This window comes from Asterias amurensis, chromosome 3 (assembly GCF_032118995.1).
Source record: "Asterias amurensis chromosome 3, ASM3211899v1".
Lineage (NCBI taxonomy): Eukaryota > Metazoa > Echinodermata > Asteroidea > Forcipulatida > Asteriidae > Asterias > Asterias amurensis.
This window is the reverse complement of record NC_092650.1, coordinates 8,139,910-8,157,327: the sequence shown is the minus strand read 5'-3', so window position 1 is coordinate 8,157,327 and position 17,418 is coordinate 8,139,910. Positions and strand designations below refer to the sequence as shown.

Here is a 17,418-nt window from a genome sequence, read left to right as displayed (position 1 = left end):
TAGTTATTGTAAACATTTCAACTTTTAAAACTAAATAATGTGGAGTTGTTGTCAGCCCTGAGCGTATAGCAACTATTAACTGTTTCAGTCGTTATCCTTTAATTACATTACCGGTACCTTAGCTGTGTTTTATTTTCAAATTGTTGCTTTTGGGAAATACAACAACAGCTTTCAATGAGCCCTATATCCAAACATCCTGTGAATTTGTTTTATTTAACTTGGTGGACACGTCTCAGTGCCGGGTCTTGAAAGAGAACAATGCCGGTGGTTGATTCTCTGTCACTGATTCTGTGCTGTCTCATCTTAGGCTTAAAGGGTCTATGTAGCTTTTGTAGGACAAAAAATACAATGTCCACAAATTTACACTAAACTTACACAGTTTGAAGATAATGATAGTAGAAAGCTTCCCTGAAAATATTACGTGCCGAGGTGCTGTAGTTTTTGGGAAATGAGTAAAACAATGTCATGAAAATAATTTTCATCTCATGAGACGAAAATTATTTTAAACATTTACAAACGTATTTTCAAGACATTTTTTTACTCATTTCTCAAAAACTACAGCACCTCAGTAAATATTTGAAGGGAAGCTTTCCACTATCATTATCTTCAAACCCAAAGTTTAATGTAAATCTATGGACATTTTAAAAAAGTACCCAAATCCTTTAATATTTAAAATTTGACAAACAAAATAAGTATCGGTGATATTGGTGGGTACTTCAATTCTTGACTATGGAAGTGCATTAGAACACACTATTTCCCTGGAGGATTGTTACTGGTATGAACTCAATAATCAGTGAGATTTAAGCCTGAAATGCTGATACATTCTCATGGCGTACCAGTAATGTACCATGACTTAGCCGAGTATAAGACATTAACTGTAGAACTCGCACTCTGAGCACTATAGTATCAAACTAATGCTTGAACAATGTCAATCTAATCGTTAAATACTAATTTCAAATTATTAAATGCAAGTGTAATTAGTTTAAACATATTTCTCTTGAGGATTGCTTCTGGTACGAACATAGCTTATTCATTTCAATTCGAACACTGCAAAATGTGTAACAGACCTTGCTATTCTGGAAAGTGGAAACTTCAGTCTGGCTACAGCCTCTTCAGTACCAAGGTACCGTTTGTTTGCAAAACTGTTCACCAGGGACCCAGACGCAAGAAGGGCCTACATGATGATAAAAGTAAAGGAAATACAAGATGAAAAAAAACTTGACTAGAGTGTGGGACTCGAACCAACGACCCCAAGATTAACATGCCGGCGCTCTATGAGCCACCTGTCTATAGCCTTACGTTGGCGGTCTACCTATTTTGTTTAAATATTTTTGTTCGGGGTGTCGAAAAAACCCCAAATAGTGATAGTGAGGGCTATTCAAGGATAATGGTAGGAGTAACAAAGAAGGACAAGGTGCATGATATTATTAAAACAATTAAATCAAAGAAGTGGAGATGGGTTGGTCACCAAGCAAGTAGTCTGACAGCAGGGAGACAAAACAGACGACGGAGAGGTGAAATAAACATCAGAACAGTGCATGGCAACAGTCAGCTCAGGACAGAGTGAAATGGAGAATTGGTGAGCATGCTATTTCTGAAATAGTTAAGTGAAATAGGTTGTGAAAGAAAGAACGAAAGGAGACAGGTCACTTAGGAGCTAAAACAAAATTGTATAAAGAAAGGAAATCGTACCTGTAGTGCCGGTACAGTCTTGATAGGGTCCATACCCCAAGATTTTTCCCGTAATTCAATCTGCAGAACATAAAAAATACAACAAAGATAAATAATGTAAAGCAGGTCTAAGCATTTTCATCCTAGTTATGGAGTATTATTCGTATTTTGCTGGGGTTTATGGATGTGTATTTGCTTTTGCCAATGCTTGAAAGAACTTGTAGAAGAATCATTTCTTGAGATCAGCAGTTATTAATATTATTATTTGTATTATAAATTTCTGTAAACGAAACCAATGGTGCCTCATAAGTGAACTTCATAACTTTAGCTCGCAAGCCTGATGACAACAAAACTGTAAGCAAGGGTGATGATTTGTGGATCAGAAACACCATAGGTTTATCCCTACTCTTCCACGATATGTCTTCTGGGTTCTTTTACGTGCACTATCAATTCTGGTACATGGGAAGGATACAGTAATTATGGTAAAGTATCTTGCTATGGGATAAAAGTGTCATGACCGGGACTCGAACCCACACTCCGCTTATCAAAAACACCAGAGCTGGAGTCCGGTGTGCTCTTATCTACTCAGCCACGGATTGCAACGTGGCGATAGAATACTTTACAAAAATCGGCAGCATACTATTAATGTAAGGTGATGAGTTGGTTGCGATTCGTGTCACCTCATTTGGGTAACTTTTGGGCAAATGGTATAACGATAGTCTCCTGATTTATGTTGCCTTACCTCCTTGACGCAGCGATGGCCGTGCGTTTTAAGGAACTCTTCGAAAGCTCTGCCAGCAGAGCCACTGGACTTGGAGCGCAGCCATTGAAGAGCGTCCTCTGGTGACATGTCTCGAAAGGCAACGCCCATTCCCTCCTGCTCAACTGCTCTGGCAACCCTCTGCATCGGTCAGAAAAAAGGAAACCAAATCAACATCATAATATGTGATATTTATTATTGTAAGTTCAAATGCGTTTTGACGCAAGATTGACTGTTCTTTTCTGTCTGTTTCTATCTAGATTAGAACTAAGTTTTTATTATGTAGGAATTGAAACTATGCAAAGAGGTTTGTGGTAACACCATGTGGATATCTCTTCTTGAGTAGTTGATTCTGAAAAGAACCGGGTGTTAACGACCCAACGTTTCGATCAGTATGGTCTAATCGTCTTTAGGAGATTGCTGTTTTCTGTTGCTGGATGCTGCTTATTGGATCAGTGGTGCGCGAAGGCGGGAACAACTGGGTTAGCTGAGCATAGGTCGGTAAAGCGTGCAAAGTTTGTATGTATCAAAATAAAGTTTAATCGGCCAAACCGTTTGTACCAAGTCATGAATAAATCAAACAGGCTTTCATATTCTCTGATATTTCGAGTGGTGTCATCGGTCTTTGATGTTACCCAAAGTTGTCCTCATATTATCTCCCTGCCCCTCATGCATATAGACATTTAATTTTATGTTATGCATGTAGATACTTTAAAGGCAATGGACACTATTGGTAATTACTCAAAATAATTATCAGCATAAAACCTCACTTAGTAACGAGTAATTTGGAGAGGTTGATAGTATAAAACAATGTGAAAAACGGTTCCCTCTGAAGTGACGTAGTCCTCGAGAAAGAGGTAATTTTCCACGAATTTGATTTCGAGACCTCAAGTTTAGAATTCGAGGTCTCTAAATAAAGCATTTGAAAGCACACAACTTCGTGCGACACGAATTTTTCTTCTTTCATAGTTGTCTCGCAACCCCGACGACCAATCGAGCTCAAATTTCCACAGGTTTGTTATTTTATGCATATGTTGAGATACACCAAGTGAGAAGACTGGTCTTTGACAATTACCAATAGTGTCCACTGTCTTTAATATAAATTATTTACCTCTATCGCTAGAGGCACATCAGCACTTTCAACTCCTGGGCACGAGGAAAGCAACATGGCGGCTTCACCGTCTACATTCACATCTACGTTAAAAAAGGTCATGCAGAGGTTTAGTTTGTACCAGTTACTATGGGGATTTGTATGAAGCATGATCAGCTCCAATGGTTTTAATATAGCGAAGACTGCACAGCATCTAAGAAAAGATTGACCACATTTGGTGATTACAAACCTTAGCTAAAACAATTAAGAGATCTGTCTCCTTGACAAAAGCAGTTGACCCACCTTTATTAGCGCTTTTCAGGATTTCTTGGACAAATCTTCGGCTGATAGTTCCTTTGGTGCTCTCTTTAAAATGGCAACTCCACATCTAGATTGAATCAAATTTATGTCATTTTTTTGTGTGGGGGAGTGGGGGTTAGATAGATTGACTTACTTCCTTGAAATTGGGGATATTTTTATTTGGATGGAGAACCACCCAACGGGCCCTGCGAGTCCCCAAATCAACGAATGAGCAGATGATAGAAGTTCAAGAGTTTACTGTAAAAAGCTGTGAGGCTTCAAAGTATTTTTTTAACATTATTTGAACATCTCGTACTGTATGCTACAGGAATTTTTAAGTGGGTTGCGCCCATTAAAACTATACCTGTCCCATATCAGCGGCCATATCTGTGATGTAATTGTTTTGCTCAATCGCGGTAGGCCATAGCTTGTTCAGATGGTAACGTGTGTCGTTCCCCATACGTTCAAGTTGCTCGCTGCTAGACCATAAAGTCTAAAAAAAAAAAAAAAAAAAAAAAATACAAATACAAATACAAATCACTGCCAGTATTAAAGTATGTATGACAACTCATCCGATACTTTCGTTGTTAGGATAACAACTTACTTGTTAATGAGCAATGGAGAGCTGTGATAGTATAACACATTGCGAAAAATTACTCCATATGAAGTACCGTAGTTTTTAGAAAGAGGTAATTTCTCAATAAACTAAAATAAGTGAAATTTTCAGGGATCTGGAAGCACGTCCATTGTGCACCAAGAGTGTTATTTATTTCATAATTAATTTGCTATTTCTATGATCAACTTAGTCGAAATGTCACAGATTCTTTTTATTACGCAAATGTTGGGATATACCAAAAGAGAGTACTGGTTTTGACAATTACCATTATGTGTCCAGTGCCATTAAAACAACCAGTTCATCATAACTGGGTAATTAAATAGTTTTGAAGTACGTCAATATATTTACCCAGCAATACTTGAGAGTGTTGAGATGCCAGGTCCACTTTGACAGCCGACTGTGATCCGTCACGATTCTGTCGCACTCATCGATGTCTTGAATATTAAGGTCCTTCAAAAAGTAGGAATGAGAAAATACTTCACCAGACTGTTTCGATTTTGAGTTAATCTAGGGTTACCGAATGTATACAAAACCCATGAATGAAGATAAACATAAACCATATTTTGCATATCCATAGGTCCTTGTGTTTGGTAAGCAGTTTGTAACAGCTTACATTAAAAAAAAAACGTTATCAGTTCTGACATCATATCAAATTTATAGTTTACACTGTTAGCGTCCTCTTAACGTAAACGACGTATCACCAACTTTCCCCTCGCTTATGTCAGCGTACATCAGCGTATTTTCGATATCAGGCGATACGCCATGGTGTTACAGGCCCGTAACGTATACTCTCAATTATATGTGAATTGGCAGTGTTACAGTACAATACCCATCGCTGTGGTGTTCAAAAAACGATCTGGCATCGGTGTAATACTGGTTTCACAAAGAGTTGTGACTAGAACGTATAACTTTTTGTGAAATGCACCCCGTAACCTTTAAGAGTTGATTTTGATTGATACGTAGTGGCAGAATGAATGGAACCGGTCATACTTCTCCAAGGAGTGTTTTGCCCATCTCATGCGGTGAGAATAAGCTGGCTCTTTTAGAAAAATCCACCATGTCCTGCAGAAAATAAAACAAACAAATGAAGGGGTAAGATAAGTTGTTTGCACATTATATTGTTAAAATCGGTCCCTGATTTCCAACAGTTTGATTTTTAATTAGCTTTCCCGCTCAAGTAGTTTTGTTCGTTACGTCATACAGTTTATCCTAAAGCTTGAAAGCTTGAAAGCTAAAAAAGAAAACACGGGATTTAAACTCGACCCTTTTTGAGAAAGTTGAATCATGTGCTCAGGTTATTGATTAAAACGGCTGGTTAATTTATCACAAACCGGTTATAGTTAAACACCATTAAACAGCCCTAATGTTAAAAGTTATGGAATTGTTAAGTTTCCATATTTGGTTTTTGTCATGGACATTGGGTCGAGTTAAAATGGCTAATAAATTGAAACAAAAATTATGGAAGATTTTTGTGGTGAGCTTACCGTGAGATTCAAGAAGGCTTGGTTGACGAATGAGAATAGTGTTTTGACATTGGGAAGAATCAAAGGTTTGCCAAGCACCAACTGGTCCACCTTAACATTGACAAAGAAAGAAAGGTGTCAAACTACTATTCATTTGAATAACAATACATTTAATTGACTTTTATTTTGTGTGGAACTAATGTGAAGAGCGAAAACACATTGTAGGTAGGAAAAATACTTAACAAAAACTATGTTTTAATTGTATATTGGGTGTTTTATTTGTTTAGCTGTTTGTATGTTTACAATACAAAAAACAAAAAGTAACAAAAGGTGAAAGCAAAATAATGAAAGGGAGGTCATCATGATAAGTCTAATTTTAAGAAGTGGTTGTCAAACGAAATACATTTCCCTTAAAGAGAAAAAAACGATAATGGCATAATCCAAAATACCGGAACAAAATTAGTAGTATCGTACCTGAAAACTTGCATCGCAGTCCCAGAAGAAATTACTAAGCGTTAAAGGAGTGGTACTGCCTGGACACATTTCCCTGAACAAAAAAAAGTCCAACACATGATGTCATCGTTCTTTTCGTGACGTCAATCAAGGCGCGATATTTGAAAAGAAAATGTATAGTCTGGCCCCATACACTACATATATGGTTCCGAATCTGACACTGATCAGTATGGTGACTACGTACATAACCACGGTCACGGAGGAGACTACACGCACTGTAAGGCTGTTGTGCGGACGGTCCACTCGGATTAACCCAGCACGGTGAATCGCATGCAGTGCCAACGCAAGATTACGACGCTTGGCGCAAGCTAAAAACATACCCTCAAAGTTGAAACAATACCCGATTTTTTCACGTTAGGCAAATTCTCCTTTAATCTTTATGTTTTTTCAGGTTCCTTCTTCGACTTCCCACTAGCTGGAAAAATTGTAGGAATGGCGTCATGTTTTAGAAAATAACTTTTCTCTGTATGTCAAAATGTGTGGTGTGTTCCGGATTCTCGAAGCATGACGGCTCGAAGTGTTTGCTGCACAGCGCTGGAAAAGACGTCCGACCGGACCACTTTGCAAACCGATACCATCTTAACTTGTTTTGCTGCATCCAATACACGTGGTCGACATTGCCCGAAATGCAAGATTTTTTAGAAACGTACAAACTCACGTCTAGGACTCCTATGTACTTGCACGTATGTGTGTTGGATATTCAATCGAGGCAAAGTCTGCCTCGATTGACGTCACAAAAGGGATAGGCGGAGTCACCCCAAACAACTTTTCTATTGGTTAACATAAAAATCGTTACAAAATGACTCAAAACAATATTTATTTGTTTATAAATACATACTCTAATGTTTAAAAGAAAAAAAAAATCTATTTCCAGGTAACTTTAATCCATATTAAAACCGAATTGTGTATTACAAACTAAATTGCATTTTTCACAATTTTTTTTTTGTGTCAATCGTCAAGACCGATCAAGTGTTCAAAGGGCGCACAAAGCTTTAAAACCAACCGTTTTACCACGTGCGTGTCTCCTGTTTGACTCAATGCACCCAACGTCATCATCGCACCATTCTTGGTTTTACACGACAATAAAGTTATATTGGTTATTGGATATTTACATAAATTTGTTTAGGGGATATAATACTGCTTTATTGCATCCATTGTCAATATCTAATATTTAAAAAGCAACACTGATATTCGCTGTATTTCAGCATATTAAGTAAATATCCAATATCCAACATCAAACTGACTCTACTGTCGTTATTTGTACACACATTTTTGTGTAATCACCGTGTAGTGTACTTTTTAGTGCGATTTTTTAGGGAACGCAACATGTAAACGCTTACCAACCATATGCCATAACTATTATATTAAATGTTTATACTCTAAAAATAGCGACCGTAGACAGCAGCCGCCAGTATTGTGGGGGGCTAGGAGTCGATGCATTTCTAATTATGCACATTATCAGGTTTCAAGATTCATCAATATTCGTATATTATTTGAATATTCATAACGGTGGTTTGCAGAACTGATTGAGATGAACTTTTTTTTTTGACCATTCATAAAAGTTTAACCATACCGCTGAGGATGGAGACATGCATATTATACTCACTGTATATTGGCTGTGGTGATAAAGAGCCGGTCGGAGGGAATACCAGTGTCAAACTCATGAAGCAATTCATACTGTGAGGGTACATCAAAGGTTGTAATGGCTCGAGCCTGTAACAGTCATTAACAATGAGGCGGACATTAGAATAAAAAGTTTGTGATTTTGTGTATGAATATGACGAGCATTAGGCGCCTGTTTTGGTATTTTGGGGATTGGGAGTAAATTTGTTTAATCACTTCTAGTGAAGAGTGTGTGAAAAAAAAACTTGTCTAAACTCCGGATGTGCTCCGGTGTGCAATAGATTCTTTCCCAATATATTGCAATATGGAGAGCTATAAACAAACTTCTTCTGATGGCGCCGTCTTTTGAATCCTCCTCTTACAGTCCACAATAGTTTCCCGTTTGAGGGGGACACCGGCTCAGATTCAAAATAAATGTTGGAAAATATTTAAAACATACACAATAAATAGATACGACAATCTTGAAGCGGGTATAGGATGAAATGATCAACATTGTAGCCTATCAATAAAAAAAGTGAAATGAATTTCTAACAACTCCAAATCAGTTAAAACATCTTATCATTCTCAAAAATAGGAGAAGCGTCTAACCCTCTTCCACCCGTCCCTATCACTAACTTACCTGAAGGAGGTACACTGTCTCACCGACCACCGCGTACTCGATGTCTCTACCATCACCAAAGCAATCGTCAAGCTATAACAATATTGGGGACAAATTAAATACAAATACTGGTGATTAAGAATAATAGCAAGCGCTTGTTATTGTACACCGGGGTTTTCAGTTTTAAATACGACACCCTTTTTTATTTACAGCTCATGGAAACGTGAGCTCGAGTCAAGTACGCTTGACAGCTCGGCTTCGACATCCCGAGATTGACCTTTTAAACAAAATATAATCGAGGGATCACCACAAGTTCTCAAATTATTTTTTCCAAAAAACAAATTATAGAGTTTGCGTTGACTCACCATAAGTGCAATCCGTCCAAGTTTTAAGCACGTATCGTCCGATAGTGCACATCCGGCGGACTCAGTGGATGACAGTGACGTCACTTTTGTTCCCCCTTCTTCTGTAAAGTTTGAAATGAAGGCAAGTAAACTTTATAGTTGTCTGTTTTTCCAACACTAAACCATCGGCTTTGATCAGTGCCCAATTTCATTTCATGTACCGTGAGCAAAGCATCGGCGCAGGTAATTCTTCGCTTACGTCAAGCGTCTTTCACGGTACGGGTTTAACAGGGAAATTTGGCTTGCACGCGTACTCCACGCTACTATAGGCTTTCTTCGCTTACACAGCTCTATAGCACAGAAATGTTGCGCTTGCACGAGCAGAGAATAATATTGTGATCATAAGAGCGGAACTCTGCGGTATTAGCAGAGCCAGGAAATTGGGCTCTTGACTCTTACCGAGAATTCAAAGCCAAGCCCATTGTTGGTTTGCTCTGATTCAAATAATGTTACCAAAACCTTAAAGGAGGGAAAATAGTCTGAATGTTTCATGTGCTGTATAAATCAGTGTGTATTATTGCTATTGAAGGACGCACTAAAGGTTACGACATCGTCGTAAGTCCGTAGGAACCGGTTTTACTTTAAACTCCTCTAGGAAACATTCGCTGCGAAAATATCCACGTGACTTCAAAATTGGCTTCGCATTCGCAGAAAGTATGAACCGGGCTTCAGTGTATTATACCTGCCACGAAAATGGCTTCTTCTTTCCGTCCAATAGTCTTCTCTGCAACCGTCAGATTGTTCATGCTATCCACTTCCAATGCGATGGTATCCGCTTCGCTGACACCTGCGACCACACTCTGTTGGTAAAATTAATGTAGAAGATGTGATTTGTAGTAATGTTCATGTACTTAAGCACCATGCACTCTAATTAAAATTGATATGGGTGTTGTCAACATAATAAAAACCGAAGGGAGAACCAAAATTAACATCATGATGTTCAAAATTACATTCATAAATACCTACTACAGTTTATCTATTCTGATTGGTCGAGAGGTTATCACGTGGAGGTGTTTGAACTTCGTCTCGTTAAAATTATCAAGAACCAGGCCTCGGCGGGTTTAAACCACTAGTTGAAAACCTCTTCACCAAACATTGATTCCCTTATTAATAGCTGTTTTGGCAGAAATAATTTTTAGTTTTTACTGACACCATAAAGATGGTGTTAATTTTGTTTGGTGTGTGGCAATACCCAGTGTCATTTTAACAGCCCAAGTTTGCAGTGCAGGTTCGACAAAAGTGACACGGACCATTGTAAGTTTTCGGGGATTTAGTACTTGATAAGTTAAGAGCATTATCCGTTGAATAAAGGGTCACCAACCTCACCGAGTCCAAAGTTAGCGTTGATTACTACTCGTGATGGGTTACCAGTGATCGGGTCCCGACTGAATACTACACCTGAAATACAAAGTAAATAATACGTGCTTGTTGGTTTAGCCATAATTATGAAACTAATATAAACAATATCAGCAACGAATGAATTTCACTTTGGTTTAAGCAATTAAGAAATCAATCTTTGAGAGTAAGGGATTCAATTTCAGTTGTTGAACCTCAGTCCCCATGATTATCATAATTATACGGGTCCGCTAAAGGCTGGTATCTGGCGTAAGTCACGACCCTCGAAGTGTGACGTCATAAGGCTACATGCTTACCTGCGGTTTCAGCCGGAACTATTTCTTGCACGACAACCGCCATTGACGACTCCACAGTTTGGCCATACTGTCTGAAGAAAAGTCAACATTGCACAAAAGTGATTCAAGTGCATATAATACATACACCCTAAAATATAATCCCGACATTTAAAACCACTGTGAACCTTTGGTAACTGTCAAAGACCAGTCTTCTCACTTGGTGAATCTCAACATATGCATACAATTTAATAAACTCAATTGGTCGTCGAAGTTGCAAGGGATGGAAGAAAAAAATGGCACAAGTTGTGTGATTTCAGATGCTCAAATTCCCGTGGTCTCGAGTTCAATTCAAATATTTTAAAGTGGGAACTTACTTCTTTCTCAAAAACTACGTTACTTTAGAGGGAGCCGTTTCTCACAACGTTGTATACTATCAACATGTAGTTCTCCATACTCGCTACAAAGTAAGTTGTTATGCTAACACTTATTTTGAGTAATTGCCAATAGTGTTTGGAGCATTTAAGTAGATTTTTCTCAATTTTGCAAGCCTATCCACAAAAGCATACTGTTAACTCATTATGATGTTATGTGGTCTACAACTGCGAATCTTTCCTCTTTTAAAATTAACTACTTTACACATTATATTTAAAGGAACACGATGCCTTGGATCGGACGAGTTGATCTTTATAAAGCGTTTGAAACCGTTTGTTATGAAATGCATATGGCTGGAAAGATCTTTTAAAAGTAGTATACAATGATCCACACAAATTTGAATCGAAATTGCACGGTTTTCCTTTTACTCTGCGAACGAACACGGTCGGCCATTTATGGGAGTCAACCATTTGACTCCCATAAATGGCCGTGAGAAATCAGTGAGAAAGGCTGAACATTTACAATAACGTGCACGCATTAACCGAGTCTTCACCTCGTACCTTCTGTACTGTACCGCTTGGAATGAAAACTGTGAGGCCCAACACTTCTGCACAGCCGTGAAGATCTTAAATGAGAAGAGAATAGGATCAATGTCTAATATTCTATAGATATGTCGATTTTTCTTTTTAATAAGGCCGTATGTCCGAATTGATTGATTCAGCAGATGCTACGGGCTGGGCCCAATTTCATAGAGCTGCTAAACTGGATCCTTTAACAACATTTCTAATGTATATTGTGACTGGTATATCCTGCTCATTGTTGCTTAGCAGAAATCTGTTAAACAATATATTATGCTTAAGCAGCTCTATAAAAGTGAGCCCGGATCACCGAACAACAGGAGAACTTTTATTGGTCCAAGCCTGACGAACAGAGATAGTAATATTGTGAAGTGCTGTGATCTAGCTATCAGCATTGTTTACACGTTTTGGGATATGTTTTTTTAAGGAGTATCGTAATGGTCATACCTTCTCAAGTGTGTTTATACACAGATATGTTTCCATCTGTCCTGCGGCCGACATCAGGGGGGTGTCTTCGCCTGAAAAACGAGGGAGATTGAAACAACAATGAGAGAAAAACTTATAGTTTTTGTTAGGCTACTGCATATTCATTTTGAATTGGTTGACACTAACGGTATATTTTAGGGTCAATGCAACTTTGGGGGTTTAAGGCATCTTAACAGAGGACTCAACTTTCTAAAGAATAACTTACCGACAGCAGAAGAACGAATAGCAAACGATTGGCCGTCCTTGTTTTCTGTAAACAGCTCATGAAATTGGCGGGAGATAACTATTTTCATGTCGTCTGATATCTCGGTTTTGCTGATCAGTGCAACCGTGCTATTGGATTTAACACAAGATAAAGTAATGACAAAATACGGGCACGATAAATGCATATTTGCTATTTGCATAAAAAAATAAAAAAAATACACATCACCCTGCAGTGGGAGCTCTTACTAGCACCTTTAAAGGGATGCTGCAGTGAATTAAAATAAAAGTTAATTTTGCTGTCATTTATTTCTGATATATGTATTGAACATCAATAAAATGTGTTTTTTTTTCCCCCCGACATATCTCACTTGCGTAATTAGCGAATAAGTCATGCCCCCCCCCTTTTGTGGATTTTTACCGCCCCCTACCATCGACGTCACGTCGGGAATTCAAACATATCGTCGGCAAAAGGAGTCTGATTCCTAACTACACGCGCCTAGGTACCAGGCCACACAATGCACACGTCTCTATATGCACACAGCCAGGGGACCCGACGGCTCGGGTTCCCGACATGACGTCACATGAAGGCTCCCTTTTAGGGGCGGGGTGGGTTCCCCTAATCTCTTGAAAACCACTTTTAAAATACTTGCGCATTCAATACAAAACTTCAAAAAATATTTCAGGTTTAAAAAGTCATGTTTAATCGTTTAAATTAAAAAAAAAACCCACTGCAGCCACCCTTTAAACAAAAGATAAAAGGTGGTTTACATATTATTTCCAACAAAAAACGACACTCTTAAAAAAACCCGTAATTACCAGTAAACTGACTAGGTTTGACGTGACAACAAAATGCAAGCATTAAATCCATCGGACACTTTCGGTAAACAGTATTGTTCAAAGGCTCACCACACTTTGTGTATCACAACTTATATATAAAAATAACAAACCTGTGAAAATTAAGGCTCAATCAGTCATCGGATTCGGGAGAAAATAACGGGAAAACCACCCTAGTTTCTGCACGTTTCGCCGTGTCATGACATGTGTTTAAAATAAATCCGTAATAATCAATATCGAGAATTGATAATGTTTAATGTTTTCTCAAAAAGTAAAACATTTCATGGAATAATATTTCAAGAGAAGTCTTTCACCACTACCTTCTGTAAACCCTGTAAGTTATGTGTAAATATGTGATATATTATATGTTTGTGACTTACTTTTCACAGGCCGATTTCAGGTCGCCATTTTGTATCCCACAAGACACCTCGCTGAGAGTCTTTATGGCAGTCCGCAAGTCTTCATTTTCCTAAAAAAATCAAATGAAAAACATATTATGCTTATTTAAAGTATTTTTTGAATTTGAAATTAATTTAATCACAAGTTACTATAATTATGAAGAACTATTTCATATAGATCACGGGGCTGTGACAATCATCAACCTCATGAAAATACGACAGAGCAAACAGACAAATTATGGTTTAACATACAAAACAGAAGACCCCCTACAAATAGTATTTGACGACAGTAAATGTGAATGTCCAATGTCCAATATCGACAAAAGCAACGTTGGTATTCGCTGCACAAACCTATACGAATGTCCAAAGTCCGAAGTCAAACATCAAACTAACTTTAATACCGTCATACAGAACGTTTGTTTTTAAAGACACTGGACACTATTGGTATTGTCAAAGACAAGTCTTCTCACTTGGTGTATCTCAACATATGCATAAAATAACAAACCCGTGAAAATTTGAGCTCAATCGGTCGTCGAAGTTGCGAGAGAATAATGCATGAACAAACCCTCGTCGGACGTAGCCTTGATCAAGGCGCTACAGCCAGCCGCGACCTGCAAAATCCCAGTCCCCATCACTGAATTCAGCCAGCGCACCCCATACATAACACAGTGCATATAATACGTGTACAGCCACATAAGTACTGTACATGTACATGTACCATCTGTGTACGATACACTTACGGTACACTTACGGTACATGGGTACTTCCTAATGTTGTTTGAGCCACGTGTGCGAGGTTGAAAGTAGAAAGACACGACCGTACTCACGACTACGCTATACTGTTCTCGCTGTACAATGTATGGTAATGTACATTGTGTATGCACTGCATGCGTGTGCAGCGAACCGGGCCGGGGAACAGTACAACAGCCTTGATCAAGGCTACGTCGGACGAAGTTGTGTGCTTTCAATGCATGAATTCGAGACCTGAAATTCTAAATCTGAGGTCTCGAAATCAAATACGTGGAAAATTACTTCTTTCTCGAAAACTACGTCACTTCAGAGGGAGCCGTTTCTCACAATGTTTTATACTATCAACAGCTCCCCTTACTCGTTACCAAGTAAGGTTTTATGCTAATAATTATTTTGAGTAAATTCCAATAGTGTCCATGCCTTTAAATGCTTTCTAAATAACATTCAGACAAAATACATCACAAATATTTACCTCCATATGCTGATTGAATGCCTTGGTTGTTATGCAAAAGCCATTTGGAACTTCAAACTGTAAAGACAATTGAAAACAATCTAACTTCAGTAGATTTAACGCCAGTCCTTCAGTTGTGATTAAAATATGACTGAATCTTTCTAACTTCTCCTTTGACTAAAATATGTTTGTATGAGTCTAACATAAAGTACTAAATAGTTTTGTCCCAAAACAAAAAGGTGGAAGTTTTCTTCCGACTCCATTCCCAGAATATAGAGCGTGTAGCTCATGCAATCTCTTCGCATGTCTGCTTATAAGTAATGTAAAAGGTAGAACAATAGGCATCTTCTATCATCAATACAAAAACATCCTCTCATGTCTATACTGAGATTCTGGTTTTGTTTCTCACCTCCACCTGTCGATGTTTCTTGAGCTCTATCAGCATGGCGAGTTGTGAGCCTTTGCCACCGGTCATTGAACCAACTCGACACGAAGAGGCCCCTAAAGGTAGCACCAAAGCTTCTCGATCAGCCCCGCAGAGTTCGGCTGTAAATGTTCGGGTCAAAGTATAATAGTACCCCCATTTTATTTGAGATTCTAAAAATCATTTAGGGAAATGTATACATTTGGGTTTATAAGAACCGTTCAATTGTTTTAATCCTAAATGTAGATTGTTCACAATCAAACTAATCTCTAGTCATTTCAAAACGTGTTCCAGATTTTTAAATATCGCCGAAAATCAGGTGGACCGATTTCGAATACTCACTAATACACAATTTGAAAAGCGTTACGCGGTAATGCTCCTCAGATTCAAAACATAGGGCAATAAAACTTTTATTTTTCAACATAACTTCGCGGTAATTTTTTTTTTACGCTTTTATATAACCATTGCTACTGTATATGATTATAACAAAAGTTTTGTATTGCTATAACTGAAATAACTAAACAAAGAAACAGTTGTCCATCAACTGCTAATTTTAGCTTACGAAAGCTGGTTACTAGTTAATAATGAGGATTTGATTATTTTAAGTATTCTTCGCACAAACCTGGCTCCTTGCAAAGTTGACATCTCTCTTGGATGGGATGAGATTTCGGTCTCGCATTGTCGGATCTGTAGAGATAACAAACGTGTTTTAACCGAACAGAAAAAAACAATCTTGTTCAAACCGTATTTGTTGAAACGCATCTTAAATATCAATACCATGCCTTAAAGTGGTTGCATGCTTACCTGAACATTGTTCGACAGAAGCCCCGTGCCTGCACGCCGTTGACCCGGTAGCTACTCATAGCTTCACATACCCTCATGCTCTGGTCCGTGCCCAGGTTGAAGTAGGCTCTCTTGTCAACTTTAGTTTGTATCTCTAGAGTTGAATCATCTATGAGAAAACAACGGGTCTGGTTTAATAAATGCCTCTGCGAAATAGGTTTGTCCTCACCAACGAGAGCACTTATCAAAAACAAGGACAACAACGAACAAACAAACACACACACAAAAAGCAACAACAACTGGACCCTTCGTTTGGTAAAATGGGATTCAACAGTCAAAATGAACACTGCATAAAATACCAACTCAATGATATTAGTGGTCCATGTCTGAAGGGAGTGCCAGCTTTCAAATTTACATGGAAAATTAACATTATGGGTTATACTCATTTCATGGTTCGGGTTGCTTGACCCATTTAAGGTCAAACTTTCACGTTTGTGATCAACGTGACCCGTTTAGGGTCATATTGACCACAAACGGGTCATTCTGACGTCAACATAAGCATGGCAAATCGGACTCATCACCAGGTTAACAAATTCTGGCCCGATACTTTTATGGTACTTCGGAGTTTTCTGATTTACTTTTGACAGGAAAATGGGATACCTACTTTCAAAACGAACACTGAATGAGAATGTCTTGGGCAGCTCGTTATAATTCCCCATCAGTTGACACACGGGTAAATATACCGACCGTACTGGGTGTATAAAACCATTCGGGTTGGTCATAAACCCTGAGAACGAGACACTGTGTAGAAAATAATATTCAAAGTGGGGTTTAGATAGCTGAAATTGATAAAACATAATGTAAAACTTTAATTTGTATGTAGCACTCTATTTACGGGCGTCTCGAACGCACCATCAATTGTAAAACCTTACTTGGTAATGAGTAATGGGGAGAGGTTGATGGTATAAAACATTGGGAGAAACGGCTCCCTCTGAAGTGACATAGTTTTCGAGAAAGAAAAGACTCTCCACGAATTTGCTTTCGAGACCTCAGATTTAGAATTTGAGGTCTCGAAATCAACCATCTAAACGCACACAACTTCGTGTGACAAGAGTATTCTTTCTTTCATTATCTCCCAACTTCGACGACCAATTGAGCTCAAATTTTCACTGGTTTGTTATTTTATGCATATGTTGAGATACACAAAGTGAGAAGACTGTCCAGTGTCTTTAAGGCAACTACTTTTAAATTGCAGAGTTCTAGAATTTATAATTCGTCTTGGGCTCGAATCCCACCTGAGTAATATGACTGTGAAAAAAAAAAAAAAAAAAAAGGTCGGGAAAGGACTGCATCGGTGTAATGGTAAACCAAATAATACTCATTATCTTTGATGCAAATTTAAGTGTATCGTTGTGATACCTGCTGTATGCTATAACACAGGTTTTTGTGAACATGGTTCGAACTGCCTCT

At 38.3% G+C, this 17,418-nt stretch overlaps 1 protein-coding gene across 1 annotated transcript in view; it reads right to left on the bottom strand.

Moving 5' to 3' along the window:
* LOC139934356 (rifampicin phosphotransferase-like) overlaps nucleotides 1–17,418 on the bottom strand; it is a 40,595-nt gene that overhangs the window by 11,574 nt on the left and 11,603 nt on the right. Inside the window, exons 7-31 of the mRNA XM_071928548.1 lie at nucleotides 16,613–16,749; nucleotides 15,970–16,117; nucleotides 15,788–15,852; nucleotides 15,151–15,287; nucleotides 14,763–14,819; nucleotides 13,524–13,612; nucleotides 12,311–12,438; nucleotides 12,067–12,137; nucleotides 11,602–11,666; nucleotides 10,691–10,761; nucleotides 10,360–10,436; nucleotides 9,721–9,838; nucleotides 9,000–9,100; nucleotides 8,656–8,727; nucleotides 8,020–8,126; nucleotides 6,375–6,447; nucleotides 5,922–6,011; nucleotides 5,428–5,499; nucleotides 4,786–4,887; nucleotides 4,186–4,314; nucleotides 3,825–3,909; nucleotides 3,543–3,625; nucleotides 2,414–2,572; nucleotides 1,693–1,752; nucleotides 1,068–1,174 (exon numbers count right to left, since the gene is read on the bottom strand). Of these exons, the coding sequence (XP_071784649.1) occupies nucleotides 1,068–1,174; nucleotides 1,693–1,752; nucleotides 2,414–2,572; nucleotides 3,543–3,625; nucleotides 3,825–3,909; nucleotides 4,186–4,314; nucleotides 4,786–4,887; nucleotides 5,428–5,499; nucleotides 5,922–6,011; nucleotides 6,375–6,447; nucleotides 8,020–8,126; nucleotides 8,656–8,727; nucleotides 9,000–9,100; nucleotides 9,721–9,838; nucleotides 10,360–10,436; nucleotides 10,691–10,761; nucleotides 11,602–11,666; nucleotides 12,067–12,137; nucleotides 12,311–12,438; nucleotides 13,524–13,612; nucleotides 14,763–14,819; nucleotides 15,151–15,287; nucleotides 15,788–15,852; nucleotides 15,970–16,117; nucleotides 16,613–16,749 (2,403 nt within the window). The remainder of the gene's footprint in view (nucleotides 1–1,067; nucleotides 1,175–1,692; nucleotides 1,753–2,413; nucleotides 2,573–3,542; nucleotides 3,626–3,824; nucleotides 3,910–4,185; nucleotides 4,315–4,785; nucleotides 4,888–5,427; nucleotides 5,500–5,921; nucleotides 6,012–6,374; nucleotides 6,448–8,019; nucleotides 8,127–8,655; nucleotides 8,728–8,999; nucleotides 9,101–9,720; nucleotides 9,839–10,359; nucleotides 10,437–10,690; nucleotides 10,762–11,601; nucleotides 11,667–12,066; nucleotides 12,138–12,310; nucleotides 12,439–13,523; nucleotides 13,613–14,762; nucleotides 14,820–15,150; nucleotides 15,288–15,787; nucleotides 15,853–15,969; nucleotides 16,118–16,612; nucleotides 16,750–17,418) is intronic.